The sequence below is a fragment of the Lepisosteus oculatus genome, chromosome 3 (assembly GCF_040954835.1).
Source record: "Lepisosteus oculatus isolate fLepOcu1 chromosome 3, fLepOcu1.hap2, whole genome shotgun sequence".
Classification (NCBI taxonomy): Eukaryota; Metazoa; Chordata; class Actinopteri; order Semionotiformes; family Lepisosteidae; genus Lepisosteus; species Lepisosteus oculatus.
Window position 1 is genome coordinate 65,661,226 of NC_090698.1, and position 23,198 is coordinate 65,684,423.

Genomic DNA, 23,198 nt, shown 5'->3' on the forward strand with positions numbered 1-23,198 from the left:
CCTTACACATATAAACAAACGTGTGAAAATGTGAGCTGTGTACTCTTTTAGCGAGCTGTTTCCCATTAAACAAGCTTCACATTCCCTTGTCTCAGACAATCGTGTGCTTGTTTAAATACACTAAATGCATGAACAGTATTAAAACGGTGTGACATTTTTCACATGGCAAATTTATAAATGTGTGATTTTTTTCAATATATTTTCACCTTCAAACTCAACATGCTCAAGGCTTGTTGTTTTATTGTCTCAAGCACCGCAAAAGAAGCTAAAATTACATAACATAGCAAGGCTACTACACTAAATGTCCCGTTGCGGGCAGAAGAAGTATCAAACCAACATGTAAGGTGTAAATGTTTCAATTCCACAGCACTTCCGGGCATGGGAAGTATATCTAACCAGTTTGAACTGAACAGGCTGAACAGTTTTTACACAGAATCAGTTTGTTGTCCAGGACATGTAATGACAAAAGAACAAAATGGTGGTCAGGTGGCCTTCCTGGTGTAAGCGGGAATCCTGCTCTGCTATGCAGTGAAACTGCATTGTCATGATCATTACCAAGCAGGGAGTTCATTGTTAAAACAGATTTTGAATAAGAATAGTTCTGGGACATGTTTTGTCAAGCAGATAATGACTCATTGTGGGCATAACCAGAGCCATCACAAGAAATAAGGTAAAAGTCTGAAGCAGGTTTATGCAGTGATAAAAGCTGCTAAGATGGACGACAAAGTAAATCTGTATAATGGTTCCTAGAACCATGTTAGTTTGAATTTTAAGAACAAAATGGCTGTCATTCAGTCATATGGTTTTATGCCCCACTTCAACATATGCCAATTGCTTTGACGTCTGAATGATGCCTGTCAAGTTGAAAGTTTATTAGCTACAGTTTTTAAAAATAGGGATGGATTTCCCCCAAGCAGGTGATGACCTATGACCCATTCACTCATAAAGTCTCACTCAAATGTTTAAGGCTTTAGTCTGAAACAGGCATACCTTTAAGCAAGATGAAACTTTCCAGATTTTAAATTAGCTGGTACAGCTTAGGACAGTAATCTGAGTTCTGAGAACGAAATGGTGGTCAAGTGGCCACTGGGGTTTGTCCAGGAGAAGTAGGTTCTATTCACCCTAGAACGATAAGCTCCTAAGCCTGAAACGTCAGTACTCAGATAGTGTTATGGTGTGCAATTCACCAAGCTGTTATTACCATGCGCTTTTAATACAAGAGCCTTGAGAGTGAACCTCTATTTGTTTATGAATACCAAATTTCATTCCAATCAACAAAAAGAGGTTTCAAAGAGGTTGTTCAAATGTTTGACAAATCCAAGCCTGCAGCCAAACCACATGACCTGCACTGACACTGCACACTGAGTCTCACACCAGTACATACATTGGAACCAGAGAAGAAAATGTATGAAGATGTTCTCAAATTCTGTGAAATATCCAATATTGCATCCACACACTGTGGCCTATGTTCACTCAGCCTCATGTTCACTGAGACAAAACGTACCGTATGTCTCCGATTCTGGTGAAGTTTCGTGAAATGTTATCAAATGGGTATCATTTTTTAAATGATTGAAAATAATAAAGTAACAACAATAGGTTTCCAGCAAACTTAGTCGAATGCCATAAAAAACAGCTGAACCACAGCAAAAGAACAGCACTGTGTGTGGGCTCAACTTGCACAGACACTGATTTAATTTTCCAGTATTCCCTATGCAGTCTTATACAACAGAAACAAACTCAACACCCCCCTGTCCTCTGTGCTGTGCTTCAGGTTTCACTGACACAATATGAAAATTGGGAAGCAATGGAGGCTTTTGGGATACATCTATCTCTTCACTTCAGGGATGGGACATACAGTCTATAGATTATTTAAATAACTAATCCTGCACTGAATCAACATGGCAGTAATATACAATAAATATGTTCCAGGGCTCATGAATAGAGTTTTGATTGCCACAATGTGGTACCACCTTTCAAAATGAGAGGAAATGAACAAAATGAGAATACCATTCAGTTGACGTTTGTTTGTTTTTTTTCCACTTAGTGGTACTGTACCCCACTGCTTCATTTAATCTATTATGTTATACAAATACCATTTATATGTATGGGATGGGCACTCTTGTAATCTCTTTTCTTTTGCTTAGGAATTATTCTGTACAATTGCTAATTCATTTCCACATTTCTTTAATGTTATTCAACAACTCATTAGCTTGTTGGCTTGGCTTCTGTAGATTATGTTGCCAAGGAACGTTTTTTAAAAAAAATAGAAACGCATAAGTACAGTACTGAGAGAGACCTATTTACACGTTCCTGAAGAAAAAAGCCTTTTTTTTCCATAGGTCACAAACGTGTAAAAGAAATGTGTTTTTCTACTAAACTCCAATATACAATTTTAACCATTTTGATAAAAGCAAATGTAATTAATTACATGGGAAACATTCAGGATTGCCTGTGCTTGCACTGCCGTCTTACCAACACACTTGGGAAACAATGACTGCCTCAGGGAGGCCTGCAGATCCTCTCAGACAGAATGTCAGAGAAGCCCCACTCACCCCTGTATGGATCCTGTGGCTGGCTCAGATCTGGTGATGTTGCTGACTGTACTGGGAGCTGGGAAACAGGCACAATTGAGTGACTGCCCCGCAACCCCACTCCATCCTCACGGTGTGCTCCAACCTATAAAGACACAACACGGTCATCGCAAACAACACCTCCATTCTTCGTCTAAGCAGAGGAGACTGATCTTATCATTTGTCAAGGTGATCAGAGCATTCTGAAAATGCACCAAGATAAATCACATGAAGGGATGTGCCTGTTTTGTTTTTCATTAGACAAAGGCAAATATTTTAAAGGCCAACAAGTCATGACTTCATGTCATAATCTGATCTTCTTGAAACTATAAAATGCCTTAAAACTACCTGGTGTTAAGCAACAATATCTGCCATTTTCTCATTATAGCATGAGCTTGCTGTCTAAGGGTAAACTCCACCTGGTCTGAAATAAAAACAATAATCGGCAATAAATACATAAACAAGCTTAACTATGTCACAATGCAAGAGATTGTACAATTAAAGAACTCTGCATATTATCAGCTCATTAGCAAGAGATAGATAAGACATTCTGTAATTCCATCTCGCTGAGTTATGAATACTTGAAGTGCGTATTAAGAGTCAGCTTCCAAAACAGATGCAACCCACTATGAAGCAGTGCTGGAGTTCAACAGTAGAGGGCAGCATTCTCCTGTTCAAAGATGATGGAACACAGACTACCTCAGTTTAATACCTTCTACTACTGACAAACAAGGCAGAGCTGCTCAGGCAGGTAAAATACAAAATTATCTCCCAGGGTGCCTCAGCAGAGTGCGCTGATTCACATCCATCTGTCTTCTATCATGTCCGCCAACAGAACTGACAATTATCTTAATGCCCATATGCTTAATTGTGGGCTTCCTAATTCCCCTGACAGTATCAAGAGATCCTGCAGGAATTGTGATTTGGCACAAGTTTTTCATTTTAGGGATAAAATTCTAGGACCTGCCATTTTTTTCTCCCCTTGTAATTCCAGCTAAGCCTTTGACAGCACTGCCTGAGATGTCACATGACGCCTCCCCACTTGATGCAAATATCAGAAAATGTCGAACGGCTTTACTGGAACACATAGCTCATTCCAAGCCAGTGTTTGTTTGCTGTGTTTCATCACAGAGCAGCCCCCAAATTCACAATGGCATCATCCTGGCTCAGGATATAAGGGCTGGTATACATATTTAATAAATGTTTTATATTTAAAAACTAAACTAAATTAGTATCATGATATGAGCTCACAATAACAGCACACTGGGAATATGGTTTTCAATGTACCTTGTCATTCTTGCCATTGTTAATCAGAACCATGGAGCTTCATGTGTTTGTGGTAGGACTGATTATGCAGTGCAGAGACACTCAGTTTCTGGGTCAAGTGCAAAATTTCATTATATCCAGCAACCAAGCAGAAAGTGTAACAACCCAGCCTTTTTGTTAAAAATATAGAAATAGGACAGCCCTTCCCAGTCCAGTGTGTTTCTTGCACTATTGTTTTAATTTATTTCTATTTGATTTATTTTAAGCAAAAGCTGAAAAAAATTGAGAAGAAGCCAAATTCCATGACCCATGGGAGTTTTTTATATATAACAAATGTACCCATGTGTACGACGACTCCTACCATATTCTCCTAAACATCACATTTTTGTGATGTGTATGCCGTAAATTTTATTGTAAATTTCACAAAACATCGGATCAGCAAGTCTTGTGTAATCGCAGAGCTTCTGTTGAAAAAAATCAAATCAAATAATGGAAAACCGACCCATTTTCAAAAAGATCAAAATAAAAAAAAGATGATATTTAAAAAACTTTTCCTTTTCCCATCAGTTGAAAATGTCATCCTTGATTAAGCAAACAAACCAATCAAAAGAGAAACGTGTATCCTGATGGACAAAGTGGAACTGATGATTGAGACTGTAATTTAAGATTAACCAGAAACCAGATTTTTTAAATGCAAATCCCCTGATTTTTGTCTGTTTTAATATGGTAAGATTAGCGATTCATTTTTAATGAATTAAAGAAAGATGTCTTCTTTGATTTGACATGAAGGAATTTTATAAATACCACAGAAAGGGATCTGTAGAATTATCACTACAACTGTATAAAATAAATACTGTACAAAATTAGTGAACTGGGAGCCTGCTAAAGACTTTACAATGGAAAAAAATAAAGAGCCTTACAATATTTACGCCTTAACAAATGTTGTGTGTTTAGAAATGTGCATTTGATCTATGAAAGAAATCGTGTCTTTTTAATAGACACGATTTCTTGAGTTTTAAAAGTATTTTTTTTTCAGTTTACGCTTTACTGCAAATACCATGAGCCCTCCCACCATCACCCCCCATCCTCAATACAATAGTTTTTATTCCCAGTACTTGTAACACTGGCTCCATTCTTAAGCGATGAAAAGTCATGGCCAAAGACACCCTTCCCACTGATATCTGTTGGCTAATCCCCAAAGAGCACAAGGTACCAGCGCAGAGGCCCAGCAAACTAATTGCAGGTTAGCAAAGCAGAATATGGATTACAATGTTTACATGCCACAGAACACATTTGCAAACAGCCCTGATGTGAATGCTGATGACAAAGCACAGGCCCACAGTGCCACGGCTTTCAGCAAGCAGCACTATTATGTCAAGGTTTCGAGCAAAAAAAAAAAAAAAAGAAGAAGAAAATACACAAAGAACAACAAAAGAATTTAAGTTACAATATCCTATGTGCCAGAAGTGAGTTCAATTAAAATCTAACATGACACAGCGCAGCCTGCATTTGGATTCAGAGTCTCCCCAAATTCTGGCACAAAAACAAGTTAAATGTATGTTTCACAGCATGAAATTACAAAGCTGGTTAAAAATTAATAACCATGACGACAAATGGCATATTCCAGAAGTCAAAGAGGCAGAATTGAATGCGAGTGTGATGTGGACTGCCTCTTTTAGATGATCTGCTCTTTATTTAGTATTTGTTAAAAACATATCTGGAGATTTTTGTATTCCTCATTCCCAGATTCAGATGGACTCACCGTCAAAATATATGCATAAATTAAAGATAGCAAACATTCTCTGCAGAATGAAAATGATGGCTTTTTATTCTGAAAATCTCTCAATGTATTCCTTCCCCACTCTGCGCTATAAAAGTGTTTGGAGTTAATGTAACTCACCTGCATTTTCCAAGAAAGTAATATTTTGTATTTATTTGGGACATTATGAATTAAAGGATAACGGCAGTGATATGCTGTGGCAAAAGCTATACAGAAACTCAGGCTACTCTGTGATTACCTGCAGGGTTTGTTCACTCATATCTTGGATTGCTCTCTACAGCCTGCTTAAGCACACTTAAGAAAGTGACCCAAATAATAAGGACAACCCAACAGACATTTTAAGAATAAAGCTAGATGTTGCTTGGTTTTGTATTGAGACCTGCCTGTGGGGTAAAAACGTTTTGACAGGCAAAAGAGCTCTACTGAACATTCAGCCTTTGGTAATAAGCAGGGCCGTTTTTCCATACACGAAACAACATGCTGCATTAAGATTAAAGAACATAAAATGTGACACAAATGATGGAAGGGCTTTACTAAGTTTACACAGACCTGCAAATAAGACTGCAATCAAAGTCACTTTCCACAAATGCTCTCTTCCTAAATGCACGCATTACAAAGTGGGGCTCATCTAGTCATACCTTTTGCACTTAAAGCTGGCAATTGTTCCCATATGTATCACCCCCATCAACAGATTAATCACAGTTAAACAGAAAAAAGGGAAAAAAAAACTTATGAAGTAAAACAGTGACGTGGCACCGGCGAAGCAATTCAGAGTGTGAATTAAAGTAACAGGCAATTTCACAATTAGAAACATGTGTCGGGGGATTTAAAGTAACAGAAAAATAATAGTAAAGAGTAGTTCTGAAGCAAAAATGTAACAAGACACACAGAACATTTTAAGTGCAATTGTCTTAATATATTAAATTACTTTCTGTGTTATAATAATTTGATTAGCAGATTCCATAAGCATTCGTGTGCCGTATCAATTTCTGACTAGACTACATGCCTGTGAAGTACAGTATGGCCTGAAAGAAAGTGAATTGAGCCGGTGTAAACTTATTTTAGGAAATAGGTAATTTTAAATTAATGAGAAACCATGAACGTGTTGAGCATGTGACTCTGTAAGCAAAGGAACACAATCAGATGTAGTCAGATGACAGTCAGATATAAGATGACTGTATTTATTATTTACTTTCTGAGTTACATGATTTGTGGGAAAAAAAACAACTTTTTTAGAATTTACCAGACCCGTTATAATGCTTATTACTGTAATCATTCCAAAGATACTGGTTTTTACTTGTATACAGTTGCACAACAAAAGGGTCATATTTTAAAGCTTGAATATACCATCAGTGGTTCCTTGAACAGAATTCTGGATGTTGCTTCACTTTAAAAGGAAAAGTGTTTTTCAAATTCACAGAACAAACAAGCAAAAAAGAAATCCATCAAAATGAAATATGATAACATGAGACATTTATAGTTTGGACCGTTTACCAACAACTGAAACGTGGCCTGAAAGGTTTCAAAAATGAAATATACTTTAAATGAACAGTTTATGTTATTCAGCATGCTTGGAACCCGTAGACTTCCCCTCCAATTTTAATAATAACATGAACTTAGACCCTACTGTATTTAACAGAGGTGTCCAGACCCAAAGAAAGGGTACACTTGAAGAGGGATCAGAGCACGGCACAGGTATTGAACTCAATTTCCTAGTTGTGGTACGGGACAGCTTGAAAAAGGAAGTTTAATTTGGCTAAAACCATTTTCTCTGATCTTTGCCAAGTCCTGGAATCATTGTTCCCCGACCATGCTCAGAAGAAAACAGACCAGGAATGCGTTTCCCACTGGATAACAGCTGCTAATAATTCTGAACACACTGAAAGTGCAGATGTAGCTTCTTTAGATGTTAATTCAATTAAGAGAGAACCTCTTAAAACTCTTTATTGGATCTTTAAAAAAAGAATGGGAGGATGTAACTAGGTTGGTACACTGGTGTGGTACTGGTATAGGTAAAAGCACAGTTTCTTTGCACAGGCTCCTAATGTAGTTAAATCTTTTCCTGGTACAAATAATATCTGATAGCAACAGGTACCCAGCAATACAGAAGAGAGAAGGAAAAATGGTTGAACTTAAAATGAGGAGATTTTTAGAAATTCTCAAATCCATTGGTAATCACTTGCGTTCCTTGAAGTAAAACAAAAATGGTTCAAACTTTTTTTTTAATTGAATAAGATCCAAGTTTCAAGTGCACTTTTGAAGTTTATGTTTCATTATCCATTGGAGGACTAAAAATGTGCTCTATTTTAAAACTAGAATTTCTAAGAATTTATACATTGCTTGTATAAAAGATTCTTATGAGATATATATGAGAATAGTTTAAGGCAGACGTCAAATATTGTCACTTCAGGCTTTATGAAAATTATAAGTTAGCATTTATTGAGTTTTGAAAACTTTGTATAGGATCATGCAGATGAGAGCATTTAAAAGGTATATTCAAATACTTTGCTGTAGCCATGTATGGCAATGAATACAATTTATCTTGCAGACTTATCAGCTTCAGGGGGATCTGTACCCATTTGTAGAACACAGATCCTGCTGTTACCAACATACACACAATATACATATCTCCCACTAGGTGGAGTATGGAAGCTATGTCAAAAACCGTTTTAATATGGCTTCTGACATTTCAAACCATTGGAAACTGAGCTGAAAGCCATACATTGCAGGTTTAAAATTTCTAAAAGTTTTTTTTTTTAGATTTGTGTACCTTAGTGCATTTTTACAGTATTAATTCATTATGTTCCTGATACCTTTGTGGGAAAAAGTTAGCACAATCTCCCACGTGCTTCATGTAAAACATGTACTGTACTCAATAATTATTAATAGTATATTTAATTTCATTTACACTAATCTGTAAAGTATTTGGATTCAAAGTAATGAAGTAAAAGTACTATGCAAATAGTAAAAAAAATAAGAGGTCATTTTAACATTTATATTGTACCCATATTTTCCATCAACATTTCAAAATCAAATGTTATGTGAATTCTAGCATTTCATGTGACAATTTTTGTACAATATTAAATTAAATGTGGAGTAACTGGGGACTGGGAATTAGACTGAGGTGTTAAGAGACAGGCCCTGCTTACAGACTCAGATCCTGTAAAGCAATACTCATCCCATTAACACAGATTGTTTGTGTTAACACTCACCCTGGCCTTTAGGAGACAACTTTAAAGTCAGGCAAAGACTAGAAGCAGATGTGTTTGTGGGAAAGCAAATGTTTGTTGAGAGGTGTCTTTGAGGAGATGAATGCAATTTCTTCTTAACTGGAAAAAGGGTAAAAAATTTAGCCCATTAACTAAAGTGGACCAATGCCTGGAACAGTTGTTTTCAATGTAGTATACTGTTTTTCTTTTGGTGTAACACTTTTGTTTCATGTCTACACCTGCAAAGCCCATTCTGGAAAGCCTGTTTTATACAGATGAATTTTGTTACATGAAAAGCAAAAACAAAACGTTTTGACACATGACTACTGTGTGTAAGTCTCTATAGACAGAAAGGGTTAATTTAAAAAGGGAATATTTAAATGTTGAACAGAGTCATTGTTCTCTCCAGCACTGCTTTATGAAGAAAAACAGCTCACAACGTCTCCGAGGAAGCAAGGAGGAGAAAAAACTATTTGCTGGCAACAACTGAGAAATGTCTTAAACAGAAACAGAAACACTGCTAAATAAAACTTAACAAACAGTAAAAGTTGTTACACAAAAAATGATGGTTGTTTTGTCAATCTAGTAAACGTATTTGATATAATTTAAAGCTTAAAAGCTTTCAAAACTTGCAATAATCTGCAATTATGTAACCCAACTGATGTGCTACATCCTGCAGTCATCACCATTAGAGCTTCCAAGCAAACTCAACGGTTGCTCTTAAAAACGGAGACGAGAATTTTCTTTTGCTAAAACAGGAAAGTTCACTTCCATTTTTAAAAGCCAAGGATCTAATGGTTTTTTACCACTATCTAGTCTATAAAACATGTACTAGAGCTTAGAGACTACTTATCAAAAAAAGAAGACAGAATTTTAAAAGGTATTACCGGATCTTTTTAAGCTGTAATGCCCCAATCTCCCTTTCTAATAGGCTGCTCGTCAATATAACCTGCTTAAAAGAACACTTAGTCCAACTGGGCAGTAATAACTGTGTAAAGATTAGCCCATGATACCGTCACCTAACAAGGCAGCGGCCAGGGATAATGAATCTCAGATGGATATTTGTTTCAGGAAGCGTGGTTCTCAAAGGACAGGATTGGTGAGACAGGGTGGGGGTGTGTGGATATGTGTGGGGTGTTGTTAAATCATTATATTGGAAATGATGCGCATTAGGAAAGGAGCTTTAAGAAGTTAAAAATCCCAGGCTTGCACATAGCACTAAATTATACACCACAAACATAACGGGCTGTAAGACAAGCGGCGTTTTCTAAACAGGGCTGAAAAAAGAAAGCAGTTGCAAGCTGCTTTCCCACTGCAGCACCGAAACATCAGCCACACTTCCCCCCTATTACCCTCAGAGCTCCCTCCTTCAGCTTACCATTGGAGCACCTGCTTTCGCAATGACCTCAGTCTCTCATCTCCAGACTTCAGGCATGTAACAAAGCAGCTTTCCAAACAAAATCCAGCTGTTCCTCATCTAGATTTCATCTGGGGGCGGGGGTGGTGTGGCATGCGTTGCCCAGGAGATTTCAACCAGGTGACCACTTCCCACCAGTACATCCTAGCACTCTTTCACCTAGCAACATCCCCTTGACAAAAAAAAAGAGCCGCACTCGTACACTTGAGAAGGACGTACACAAGCTCCTCTTTCACAACGTGTCCTCTAATGATTAGGTGTGGACAAAACTTGGTTATTGCTTTTACTACACAAGTTTCCTGCCGAAGAGCTGCAATATGATTCCCAAACTGCTTCACAGGATACACAGCCTTAGCTTCTTCAGAAAAACAACTTTGTTACTTGCACATAGTTCTTGTCTAGCCCTTTTAATACAGGGCAGCGCAAGCCTTGCATGGGGCAGTGCAAGTAAGAAAGAATTAAAAAATAAGCTTTGTTATTTTAATTAAAGCTTTAAAGTATTTACAAAAACAAAATAAAATCCACTACTCTTTATTCATGTACTTTTTTAGAAAAAGCAAAGTATACACCATATGGAAATTCATTAAATGTTTTTGGTGTCATATGGTTTAATTGATCATTCATGACTGACTGTGATGCAATCTGGCGACTTTCTTGCATAAGCACTAAATCGCCTCTTTAGTTCACTGGGAACTGGTGATTTAACCTGTTAAATGCCAGGCATGGTCAAAATCCCAAAACAAAAATGCAGAGTAGAACAAACACTGTACCTTCTACTTATCAAAAGATGAAGGCCTTCATACATCAGTGAAGTATGTTGCAGCAACACCTCAGTGGTCCTCGAAGCACTGCATACAAGGTTTGTGTAGACCACTGCTTTGGATATAAGCAAGTGTGGTGCATATGTGCAAAAGATAAATGTTGTATAGAACAGACCAATCTCTGGGTAGATCCAAGGGTGATGGTCTAGGCTAGAATATCTGGTCCATTCTGAACTTCACTTTGCGGCAATGTGACTCCTTGATGTCACAAAATGTGACACCCTAGTGATACATCATTCATATCCTCACTTCATGCCCTTGCTCATTCTGCTCGTGTTATAATGAGTTTCTGTGAATGTCCGACTCGCCATAATTGAGCTCCGCTAAATATTTTGACTGGTGAGCTGTGACCACACATGGCACCTAGGGTTCACAGACCAGTGAACAGGCCCATGCCTGTCCAGGTATTAATAAGAGTAATGGAACAGAATTGAATTCCTGGTATAAAACATGAGTAAAAGATATACAGTGTGAACTACTTTGCATTGGAGGCTACACACGCTACTAGCCTGCATCTCAGTTGATGTCAAATATTATACATCTTAATAAAAGTTTGCTGTATCATGTCAGTAAATGCCTGTGTACCTGCTAAAGATTTAGCTATTTCTTTAAGAATAACTGTATAAATTTGTTTCAGGTTGCAGTTATAAGTGTTTTATTTCTTTTGATGTCTAGTACAGTATATATATAAGTGGTAGTTAAAAAGGAAGGGATGATGGCAGATCAAAAGGATCTCTAAACACTTCTCTCTATTTGACCATATCATTGTTTAATATGGAAAAATTGTAAAATAAAATAATGGATGTGCACAGTCAGTAAAGGCATGAGCCAGTATAATGCAAAAAAACATATAGTCACCATTTTTTATGATGATAACTGAAAATAAAGGAAAAGGCCAGCATGCTTTACTGGGCACTGTTTTAGGTACTACATATTGCCGTATACTACATATTGAAAGGGGGACAATTGTATCATCTTTTTTTTCAAAATTTAAAAATATGTTATATAAATTACATTACATATATAGAGCATATTGGCGACCTCTCTCATGTGCCCTCAATATGTGTGTATACAACATTCTTTTTAATTTGTCCTCTTTTCAATAAAAAAGGGAAAATATTTGAAAAAATTCATTCCTTGACCTGATTTAAAACTAATTTTTGATATCTTTGGAAAATCTACATGTGCATCACATAAAGTATGCCACCATACAAAAAAAAAAATACTAAAACATATTAAATAAAGAAACATGACCCTAAATACCCACCCAGCCAATGTTTTGTTGAACTGAAATTATATTTTTTTCCAGCAGTGTGTGGACTTGGTCTCGCTACAGAGTTAACTGGACCTCAAGGTTTTCCAACCATTTTCCAGCACAAGAGTACTGCTTAGGTTTCTGGACCTGAAGGTTTCGGGTATAAATTTCAGACAACCGAGCCAGTCAGATTAATTTGCATGAGATGAAAATGGAGAGTAATGGTGGACAGATCCAAAACGGTCTTGACAAGGAAAACAAACTAAACATTTCAAATAAAGCTTCTTTAAAAAATAATAACTGTGGCAGTCATTCCTTTAGATATGTATATGTTAATTGCACGTTTTCTAAGGATGACATAACCAAATGACTTCACTAACATTGCTGTTTGCTTATCCAGAGAATGGAAAAACCAGTGACTCAGTATCGTATGGTTGTCCAAAGTGGAAGGTTTTTGGGGGGTTTCAATCAGTAATGAGAACAACAGATGGCTGAATTAGGTAGAGTAATCACAGAGAGCCTTTGGGGCTCAACAGCAATGTTGGTGTTGAATATTAAAAGAATGCAGTCTGGTAAGGAATTTCTGTATATACCTTGGTCAGTGCACTAATCAAGAAGACAGACATTACAAGAATATCACAACCTGTCATAAACATCACCATAAGGCCGTGTATATCTCCAGGAAGCTTAACATGTATGCTTTATTTGCCTTTTCAGTCTTTCTCTCTGCTTGGCCATTTCCCCACATAGAGCTTAACATCAATACCAATTTTTTACTATACAGGATAATCAGCATGCACCCACAATGTTCTAGAAACTGCCATGATTTGTAAGCAAAAAATCTGCAAGAATCTCACAAAAGATTAGAAAGAAAAGTGCAGCTTGATATTAACAAGTCAAATGTATATTACATGCAAAGTAATTTTTAAACTGTATATTAATGTAAGTCATACATTTTCTTTTAAAGCAAAATAATGAATCACTCATCTGCTAGCGTTGAGCATGCATGACGACGGATGCAATACAGTTTACTGCATATGTTACAACTAAAGAAAAACATTTTGTGCAAATGCAGCATTAGCTTTACAGAGAAATCAAAGAAACAGCAGACAAGCTTAACTGGAATGTTTTTCCTCTTGCGTTCAATGGGGTATGTAGAAAAATAAATAAAGATTAATCACCCCATATTGCAAAAGTGAATTGTGTACATTGACATTTTAGCATAAACCAGAACCCTCGAACCCACTGACATCGTACCACTTCTGGTAATAAACCGTTCTATCCCTGTTGTAATTACTGGACGTAACAGCTGCCCCCAGAAGCGCTCATATTTATATTGTGCAACAGTCCTCAAGGTAATTTATTTTAAAAAAAAACACCTCATTAGCTCTGAAATACATGCAACTACCAGTCCTCTCCAAGTTAGACTTGTGCACACATGTGGAAATAAGCGAGCAGACTAAAAAAAATAAATCAGTAACTAATGAATGAAAAAGGTTGAGCATCATTAAAGAAGATAATGAATTACAGCAAGAGAACTTTAAATAAAAGTAACCAAGGAAATTAGGGATTCGTGCTGGAGGTTATGTAAAATCTCATTTAAGTGCTTGTAGACACCCTAAACACAAAAATGCAGGTTACAAGATCAGCCAACTGCATAGCAATACCGACGTAGCCAGCTACTATTGTACTGTGCCTGTTGTTGTGCTACTTTTTATGTCCTTGAGTTATCATGTAAAGTTATTATGTTCTTCATAAATACTTCTATAGAAAGTACATCCTCATAAAGAAAGGCTAGTTAAGAGAATAAGACTGATGTTCTTTTTATAAACGTTACTCAAAATGCCTTCCATGGAATTATAAATTTCCTTATGCATAAAATAACAGTATTCCAGATGTCTCAAAAATGACAGAATGTTTAAAAAGTAAGTTTAAGCAAATATTTAAAAAGCAGAATATTTAAAAAGACTGATAAAGAGGGAACAAGTTAGTCTGAACAGGTTCTATATTCAGAGCACTTAGGTGGTTAGTCCTACAGTGCTTTCTATGGGGACTGGAGCCCATAGGCTTTTTTGTGAGTCAAATACGGGCAAGCTTTAGACTTTCACTGCCTGTTTGATCTTGGTAGCATCCGATGCCCCTTCAGGTCACTGTGACAAAGAGATAAGGTAGTGGAGGTAGTGGAGAGCCGCATAGCCTCCTCTCCATTGTAGCCTCTCTTCTGTTCTGTCATTAGAAAAGCGAAACGAGGCAGCCCACCCCCCCGCCCACCCCCCATGAAGGAAGTGGGGAGGGGGAGCGGCCTCAAGCTCGCGTCACCTCGCTCTGCTCCATGTGTTTCCTCTCACCGCCTCCCCCTGCCACTTCATTCCCCACAGCTGGCTGGCTGGAACTTTATGGCTTGTTTCAAGCGAAAAAAAAAATCTTAAATATGGAAAAGATTACCAGCATCCTCCTTGATGTTTTGAAGTACCCCCCCCCTCTTAAAAGTGTGGAATATATCAAGTGGTCAAAGGCTAGAGCTGAGACTGACTGAATACAAATGTTATTTCCTTTATTTACTCCTTGGTCTGCTTTCTGATGGGTTTCTGAAGCGGCCAGGTACTCCCCAAAACAGATCACCGACCCCCCCTCCTCCCAGGCCCCAACCTCCACAAAACAAAAACCAGTGTGGCCAAAGGACTTATGGAACTGCATGAGAATGAGCGCCCAAATGACAAGACAGAAAGTTCAAGAACGGCCAAAACAAAAACAGTCCAGCTCATTATAGAGTATATACTGCATGCGGTTCAAACAAAGAAGAAGGAAGAGTTTTACTTCGGTCACAAGTCATAGGTTCCTGGGAGTCTATTCTGAATATACAGTATGCTAAGAATCAAAGTATAATAAATCCTACAAACAAAGAACCACTGACGTCCCTCGAATAGCTTCAAAATCTAAAATGCTTCATCACGACCCAGAACATTAGTCAATAATAAAGAAAATCATGCATCAGTCAACTGGACTGACACTTACAAACTGATAGCATCTCGAGTTTGTGGTGCACAACTATAATTTGAAACAGGCCAATTACATAAAATGTTCTCACTTAAATCTCTAGATTTAGAGCAAGTCTTTAGATAACGTTTTCCGTGTGTCTGAAAACATAAGATCTCACCATGTTGCTGACAAATGTTTGACATCTATTTTGAAATGTGTTGTGTGAACAAGTATTTACGGAGCTGAACTTTCTTTGTGCGTAATGCTAAGCATCATACACATAAATTTGTCAAAAACTCACTGTGTAACAATGTGTTAGTATTACAGGATGATGATGGCTAAAGATTTAACATCTGATTTTTTATTTTGAGACTTGGTTCAGTAAGGTTCAACATTGCATTTTCATTATACCTAATGAAAAAAATAAAACTTTGAAAGACATGAAGCTAGCAACAGGTGTTTCTGGGTAGTTTAGTGCAAAAGGGCAGCCTACCTGAAAGTTCAAAGTCATTAGCATTTAAAAGTTTTCCTCACTGAAAAATAAAACTTCTAAGAAAAATACACACCAACGAAGGCACTTGGGTTATTTTAAAATGTTCAAAATGTTTATGAATGCCTACTGTAATAAAACTACTCTTCTCATGTTTGAGAGGTTTCTTCTGTTTTTTTCAGTAAACCAAAGCATTTCAGTAGTGTTCACTATACAAACCATTAGACAAGACTACCATAATCAGATCCTTATTTAAAATGGAAATGGCAAGTCTTGGGATAATACATTATGTTAGAGAGGCTAGACTGTTATGATATCTTTCCAGTTGAACAAACTGTGCATCAACACATGCAATCTATTAAAATTCCTATCTGCAGAGAGCTGGCATGTGAGGCCAAGTTTTTCAGAAAATACATGTGCATCTTCCCCTGCTCAATTCGGCTTTCCTTATTTAAAAAAAAAAAAACAACAACACTTGAATACATTAGAATGCAATCATTTTAAAAATGTGTAGAGAATACAACAGGGCGCATGGACGCATTAAGGTAATGGAAATAGCTTAAGAAATACTTTTGAGATTGTTTGCTTTTCAGACATGCATATTATCCCCCACTAGCCCACTCCTCCATATAAAAATGCACGGCCAAAATAAATAGGCAAGAAAATTCACTTTCCCTTGTCCATCTGCTCCTGCAAGGCTGCAACGAACAGCAAAATACAACAGTGGCTTAGAATACTTTGATTTCTTTGTTGGACCTGAATTTTTATTCCGATTGACCCTTTTTTCGACACTTGAGTTTCACCTGTCATTAAATATTTTTTGTGTATTTTGTCCACATATTTTTGTCCTCAAATGCATGAGTGCTGTTCAAGTGTGGTGAAATGAGTGCTCTTTTTGATCCTCATTTACAGGATATGTTCATGTTGTAAATACAGGAACAATAAATACCTCTAATTCATAGAGATATTTGTTGTCTTTCCCCCTGGAATTTGAAAATGATGCACAAATGAAGGATGATACCATCCACCATGGGCACTGGACTCCCTGAGCAATACTGGCACTAACTAATGCTAAAAAAGTACAATTTTAATCAATAATTGTAAAGAGAACAAAAAATTCATACATACAGAAAAGTGTGCATCAAAATATACTTAAAAAAACTCGAAATGAGGATATTAAGGATATTCAAAATTCTCAAAGGCATCAACAAAGTGAACTCAGAGCACTTTGAGAATAAGTGGCATTTTTATTTTACCTAAAAGGTTGTCTTGAGTATAGAACAAGCTACCCAGCCATATGATTCAAGCCGATACTTCGGCTTCCTTCATGAAAAGGCTGGATAAGGTCCTCAGATCAATTAACTACTAAACTGGCCCGATGGGATACCTCGTTTCATTTGTAACTGTTCTCATGTTCTTATACTATAAAGATGAATACATACCCAGTGATTTAAAAGAACAAAAACTGATTGTGCAGCTCCTGTATAAAAACCTTTGGACTGGAATGTAAAAACCTTAGGATATTCAAAAGTTCTTTTAGTACTGTACATGAAAGTTTATATTGCAGACAACCTCAAATTAACGTGTTGCTAATGCCTTGATCTACATCATGTTTTGAACAAGGTACTGTAGGTGAATGACACATTTATCCTTTTTTACTTATACGGCAGTCTAATTGAAGTACCTTGCTCCCAACCAGGACAACCTTCCAGTTAGGAGCCCTTACCACTACTTCACACTGTTGAGCTATAACAGTTCTCCAAAACATACAGGTAGTGGACAAAACATTGGAAATATCAATATAAAGTCTTCTAGGAGGGATGAAGCATCACTCGTTCACAAGAAAGTCCATTAACCTGATGGAAGTGGAAGCAAGCTGTCTCTGGTGTCATTCCAATTATCCCATAAATATTCTCGATTGGGTTCAGATCTGGTGACTGAGAAGGCTGTGACATATGGATAACATCACTATCACACTCATCCAACACATTCTCTGTGGATGGGAGACCAGTTATCCTGCAATATGGGGTGAAGTTGATCACTCAGTACTATTAAATAGTGATGTGAATTAACCTTACCTTCTAACGGAAGGATTGCACCAAATCATCCCAGGAATATATACTCACAACTTTAGAGAACCACTGCTCAGTAGTCCATTGCCTGTGCTCTTACCAACACTGAATTTGCAAGAGTGCCCTGTCAGGTGTAGTGAGCAGTTTGCACATTGCGATCCGCAGTATCCCACTCATTGGAGTTCTCAGTGGACTGTTTGTGATCAAACTATCTGCTTGTGCCCAAGGTTGAAATTTGCAGTCAACTAATTTACAGTTGTTTGCCTGTTTTGCTTTCCACTTCAATTTAATGCACAGATATTATGATTCTTCTGCCCTGATCCTGATCCTTTGCTGATGTGATCCCCTCCAAGGTCCACACAGACTTCACCCTAGATACTGCTGCTAATGAAACATCAGCAAGTTGTGCTGTCTTGGTCACTGAAGGCCCTAGAAACAATCAACCCTCAACAATCACCCCTCTTGTAGTTTCCTCTTGCAACCACGCTAACATTAGTTGAAGGTGAAAATCTACTCCACACTCTACATTCCAAAATGTCCCACAAAGGTTCAATGCTGTTTAGATCTGGTGATGTGGAAGGCCATGGAAGGTCTGTGACTTCATCCTTGTGTTCATTAAATCACGCTTGAATCCATTAAGCCATGTGTATGGGTGCATTATCGTCTTGGAAAATGGTAGCATCTTGAGGAAACAATGTTTGCACCATAGGGTGCACCTGGTTTCCTAAAATGGCTTTGTATTCCTAGGCCATAATTCTACAATACAGTCATAATTGGACCTAGTCATTCCTATGAGGTGGGAACAGGCAGTGTGGGTTGAAGAATTGTTTTGGCTTTCTGCATCCAGTTGTAGAAAAATGAGTAAAAGACGACTCATCAGACCATATGACTTTTTTCCACTGCTCAGAAGTCCAGGTTTTGTACCTCTTTACACCAGGTTATGTGTTGCTGCTCATTGGCGTGTTTCCAGATAACAGACCTATCATAAATATCAGCTTTGTGAAGCCCATGATGTACAGTTCTTGTTGATATTGGGTCATGGAAGTGTACTGTAGGCCTGTACTGTGAGGCCGTTGTTTTGTGGTTTTCAGCAACTACAGTATTCTGTTGAGTGTACAACTGTCCCTGGTGGTAGGCTTCGACTTGCAACCTCTTTTCTGATGATTTTTTCATGTTTGGTGTATGCCATGATGATTTTCAGTACAGTCTCCCTTTGACACATTAAATAATTTTGCTATTTCTGTAACTAATGCACCTGCAATTCATGTACCAACTATCTGACCTCTTTCAAAATCTGTTAGATCTGTTTAGAAACTCACATACTAAAGTGTTGATTTCAAGATATTCTTTACAGCTAAATTAAATAACATCATTGATTAATAATTAATTATTAATATTAAACATTAATATCAAACACAAATATAATACTATATAATTGGGATTTACTATGAGACTTTTTTGTTAGGTGTGTCCATTATTTTGTCCATCTCCTGTACTTGGAGCCCCTTATTTACCCAAGTGTTTCCACATTTTTTGTCCACTACTTGTATATCTGCATTCATGTGCCCTTTATCCTAAACATTCATCCCACAGGTTAAACCCAAGCAGAACAGCTTTAAAACGTATTATTTTGATACTTAGGCAAGACACAAATCCTGATTTCATACAGAAATTATATATATTACAGATATAATTTTCAGATTTCTCTACTTTGCCTTAAGGCGTTACATTTGATGCTGTCTTGTGGTTTGATTTAAAATAATGAAATTACATATATTTATCTTTCTTATGATCAGATGTTCCTTACCTACAATCATCCAATACATTAAATAAAAACAGTTAATATATTTTCTTTATAGCAGAAGGATTACAGGAAACATTTTCTGCAACTCTTAAAGTCCTATATATTGTATAACACGGTTATATATTAGTGCACAGTGAAGTGTGATAAAATAAGAAAACCCACTAGTGGGTGATATTTACAATACACTGATGTTAGGTAACTCCTGCTGAAGGCTGTGATTAGGTACAATAAATTCAACAGGTTACAAGACTGACACTTTGTCATGATGTAGTTTTAATTTAATTTTCCTTGGCTTGAACAAATCAACATCTGTGTATCTGAGAATGTGCAGCCCCGTCACTATTGCATTCTCCAACAACAAGGACTTTCTCACACTGAGCGTCTTACCATTATTGAATGTCTGTTGGCTGAGAGAAGCCCTGTGCCATATCCAGAGCCGAGACCTCCCATTGCACCGTTGTGTGATGGTCCTATTAAGCTGTGCATTTCGTTGTGCCCACTGGGCATGCCTGTGGAAGGCCCTACGGCATGACTGCGTAGCACGTGAATCGCATCGTCCAGCCTCTCCAAACGGTCTTCAATGCGGCTTTGCTGAAACAGAAACCACACTGGTCATGCTCATTCACCAGCAAAACAGGACCCCCAGTCTTCTCCAACAGACCCATGACACAGCATTTCAAAACCCAGAGCCACAAGATGTTTTTCATCCACTGCATTTATCAGAGCTTGCGCATTCAAACACCTAAGAGCTATTTTACCTGTTCAGAAACAAATACCACACAATTTATTCTGTGTAGGTGCAAAACTGGAACTATTTGGTCTGTTTGTCCAGAATCCTCACTCCTTGCAAGAAAAGTTTGCTAGAAATATAAATTTGAATCATTAGATAATTCAAAGTAATAAAAATGGCCAATTATCTTTATACCCGAGATTCCTATTGTTCATATTTCCATGTTGTTCCATATGAAATACCAGTACATGTAGGTGGCTAGTTTAAGTTGATATTTTCAGTTGAATAAAACAACAAGGTTTTGCAGACTGCTAGCTGAAATGACACTGCAGACATGGCTGTGGGTGACATTTGGAATTAACTATATAAAATTAACACAAAAAAAGTTAAATGGACCAGCATAAAGACTATACAACAAAATTTAAAAATCTAGCCAAGTTGATGGGAAAACATAAAAAATCTTTCATTTGGTGAGTTGATAGCTAAGCTGTAAAAGGCAACTTGGAGTTGTGACATTTTTTCCCTGAACAAGGGAGGACTCACAGAATGAGTTCATGCTTACCAAAGAGTGCAGTGGAGCTTCATAGTTTGGCGACGATGGCCCTTGTCCTCCATTCCTGGACCACACAGCTGTGCCTGCCGCTAAGAAAGACCGAAGTATAGAGAAGGGCAAGATGAAAAAAGAGTGAATCCACAAACAGTTGTGATTTATATTAGGATACGTTTGAAATACTAGTGGGAAAAATCCATGGCTAAAAAGAGATGCAAGAGGGGTTTGCAGAGAAGTCTCAGGTATCAAGTCTGAGCTTGAAAGATCGGATCTCCAGTACCGACGCTTACTACCAGCAAGTATGCATTTACCACAGAAACAGAAAGGTATGAGAAGAAGAAACTGAGGAAATCTGTGGACTTTGTTTTGGTTAAAAGAGGTGATTGCTGATGCAAGACGAAGTAAAAGAGATTTTTGGGATTACCAATAAGACTGGACAAGGATGAAGAGAAAATGTGAAAAAAGTCAGAAAAAGTCAAAAGTCAACAACTTGGTATTTCCATAAAGCTGTAAGACTTTTCAAGAGAGTATGGACATTTTCTCCCAGATGACAAACAAATGAGTAATACAATTTATAGCCATTTGGGCAAAAGTGAACACTTTGTATATTAAACTTTAAAAAAAAATTATCATAAGAAAATTTTGATAGATTATTATCAGTATGTGGATTGTCCCACAAAAAGTATGGAATTATTGGAAATGTTATAAATGTTTATTCAATCTTGCTATAAAAATTAAACAGTCATTTGTAAACCTCCATATGGAACATCGGATCATAACTCAATTCATCTGTTACCAGCTTATTGATATAATTTAAGACCAAGAAACCCTACTGTGAAATTAGTCAAAACTTGGACAGAGGAATATCTGGAACAGCTAAGGCTATATTTTGACTGTACAGTCGGGGACATCACCGAGCAAACATCTGGGGATTTGGAGAAACTGAGCAAGTGAAGTCATTACAGACTACTTCGATTTTTGTACTGATACAATTGTACCAGAAACAAAACAAATAAGAAAATTCCATCTGTTACTTTAAAGAGAAAAACAACTGATGTAAAGCCTGTAATGGAGCGAAGACTTTAATTTGGAAAAAAAAAAGAAGGGAATAAGTGTATCTCATAACCTGTATTCTGTAAACAATTTTAATTCCTTTAATGCTCGTTTGACAATGTTGACTTCCCAGAAGTACTAGAGTGTGTCATTCAATTCCACAGTGTGAGCAGTTGAGAATATTAATGTCTGATGTGTTACAGTAGTTTACTAAAATTAATATACATAAGGCAAGTAGGACCAATACCTGGAATTGTGCTGAAAGAGTGTGGACGGCAACTGTGTAATATTTCAAAAAATAAATTAATTCAAATGTCTATTGCTACACATTTGTAAGATACTATTATTGAGGAAAAATTATTGTAGCTAAACAGCACAATTGACCAGCAGAAAATGATTATCATCCTGCGGCTTTCACATCTATTTCTATGACATGTTTTGAACACAGTGGTTGGTAAAGAGGAAGGGAACTTACTGTATCTGCTACAGATTTTTATATGGCAGGAGATGCATGTAGGATGTTACATTAACCATTTTACTGTATATGTTTATAGACATTCATAACAGTCATATTCTTTTACTTGATTATTGTTGACTTTTCACCAGCGTTTAATACCTCTGAGCTTAAACTGTTAATCCTGAAGCCCAGAGCCACGAGTGCAAACTCAGACATTATTATATTAAATATATAGCGTCTTTTATTGTAAATAGACTGTAATCTGCTATTGTGAATGGCACTCGATCCGGAGTTCTTGGTAGCAATCATGAAATGCTAACACAGGATATATGTATAAGATCAGACAAAAAAGGCTACAATAAGATACGTATAGAAATCATCTTTACCTTTACTATCGGTTAGAGATTTATATGCATTTTTACCTTCTGGATGCAAGGCACCAACAGTATATGAAGATGGGTAAACAAGACTCTATACAATTTTAACCCAATTTGCATTAATCCTTTTAACCAGTAAATATACTGTTTAGGAGTTTTACTGAATGTGATTTTGCATTATGTATTTGGATGTATTGTGATGGACTACAGTACATTTGCACTGTATTTTTATGATTGCTTTGGTGAGCGATTGGACTCTGGAATTCAAACCAAATAATCTCCTTCAGGATTAGACACTATTACACATAATTCCAACCATTTAAACACTGCTTTGCAACTCAAAGGATACACATAAACACTCTTTCACA

The 23,198-nt window shown here is 37.0% G+C and overlaps 1 protein-coding gene across 12 annotated transcripts in view; it reads right to left on the reverse strand.

The window, feature by feature from the left end:
* The window catches only part of tcf4 (transcription factor 4), a 208,523-nt gene that overhangs the window by 11,312 nt on the left and 174,013 nt on the right, over positions 1 to 23,198 (reverse strand). For all 12 annotated transcript variants that reach the window (XM_006626580.3, XM_015362240.2, XM_015362269.2 and 9 more), the window contains 3 exons: positions 20,956 to 21,035; positions 20,051 to 20,254; positions 2,553 to 2,676 (listed from right to left, as the gene is read on the reverse strand). In XM_006626580.3, the coding sequence (XP_006626643.2) occupies positions 2,553 to 2,676; positions 20,051 to 20,254; positions 20,956 to 21,035 (408 nt within the window). The remainder of the gene's footprint in view (positions 1 to 2,552; positions 2,677 to 20,050; positions 20,255 to 20,955; positions 21,036 to 23,198) is intronic.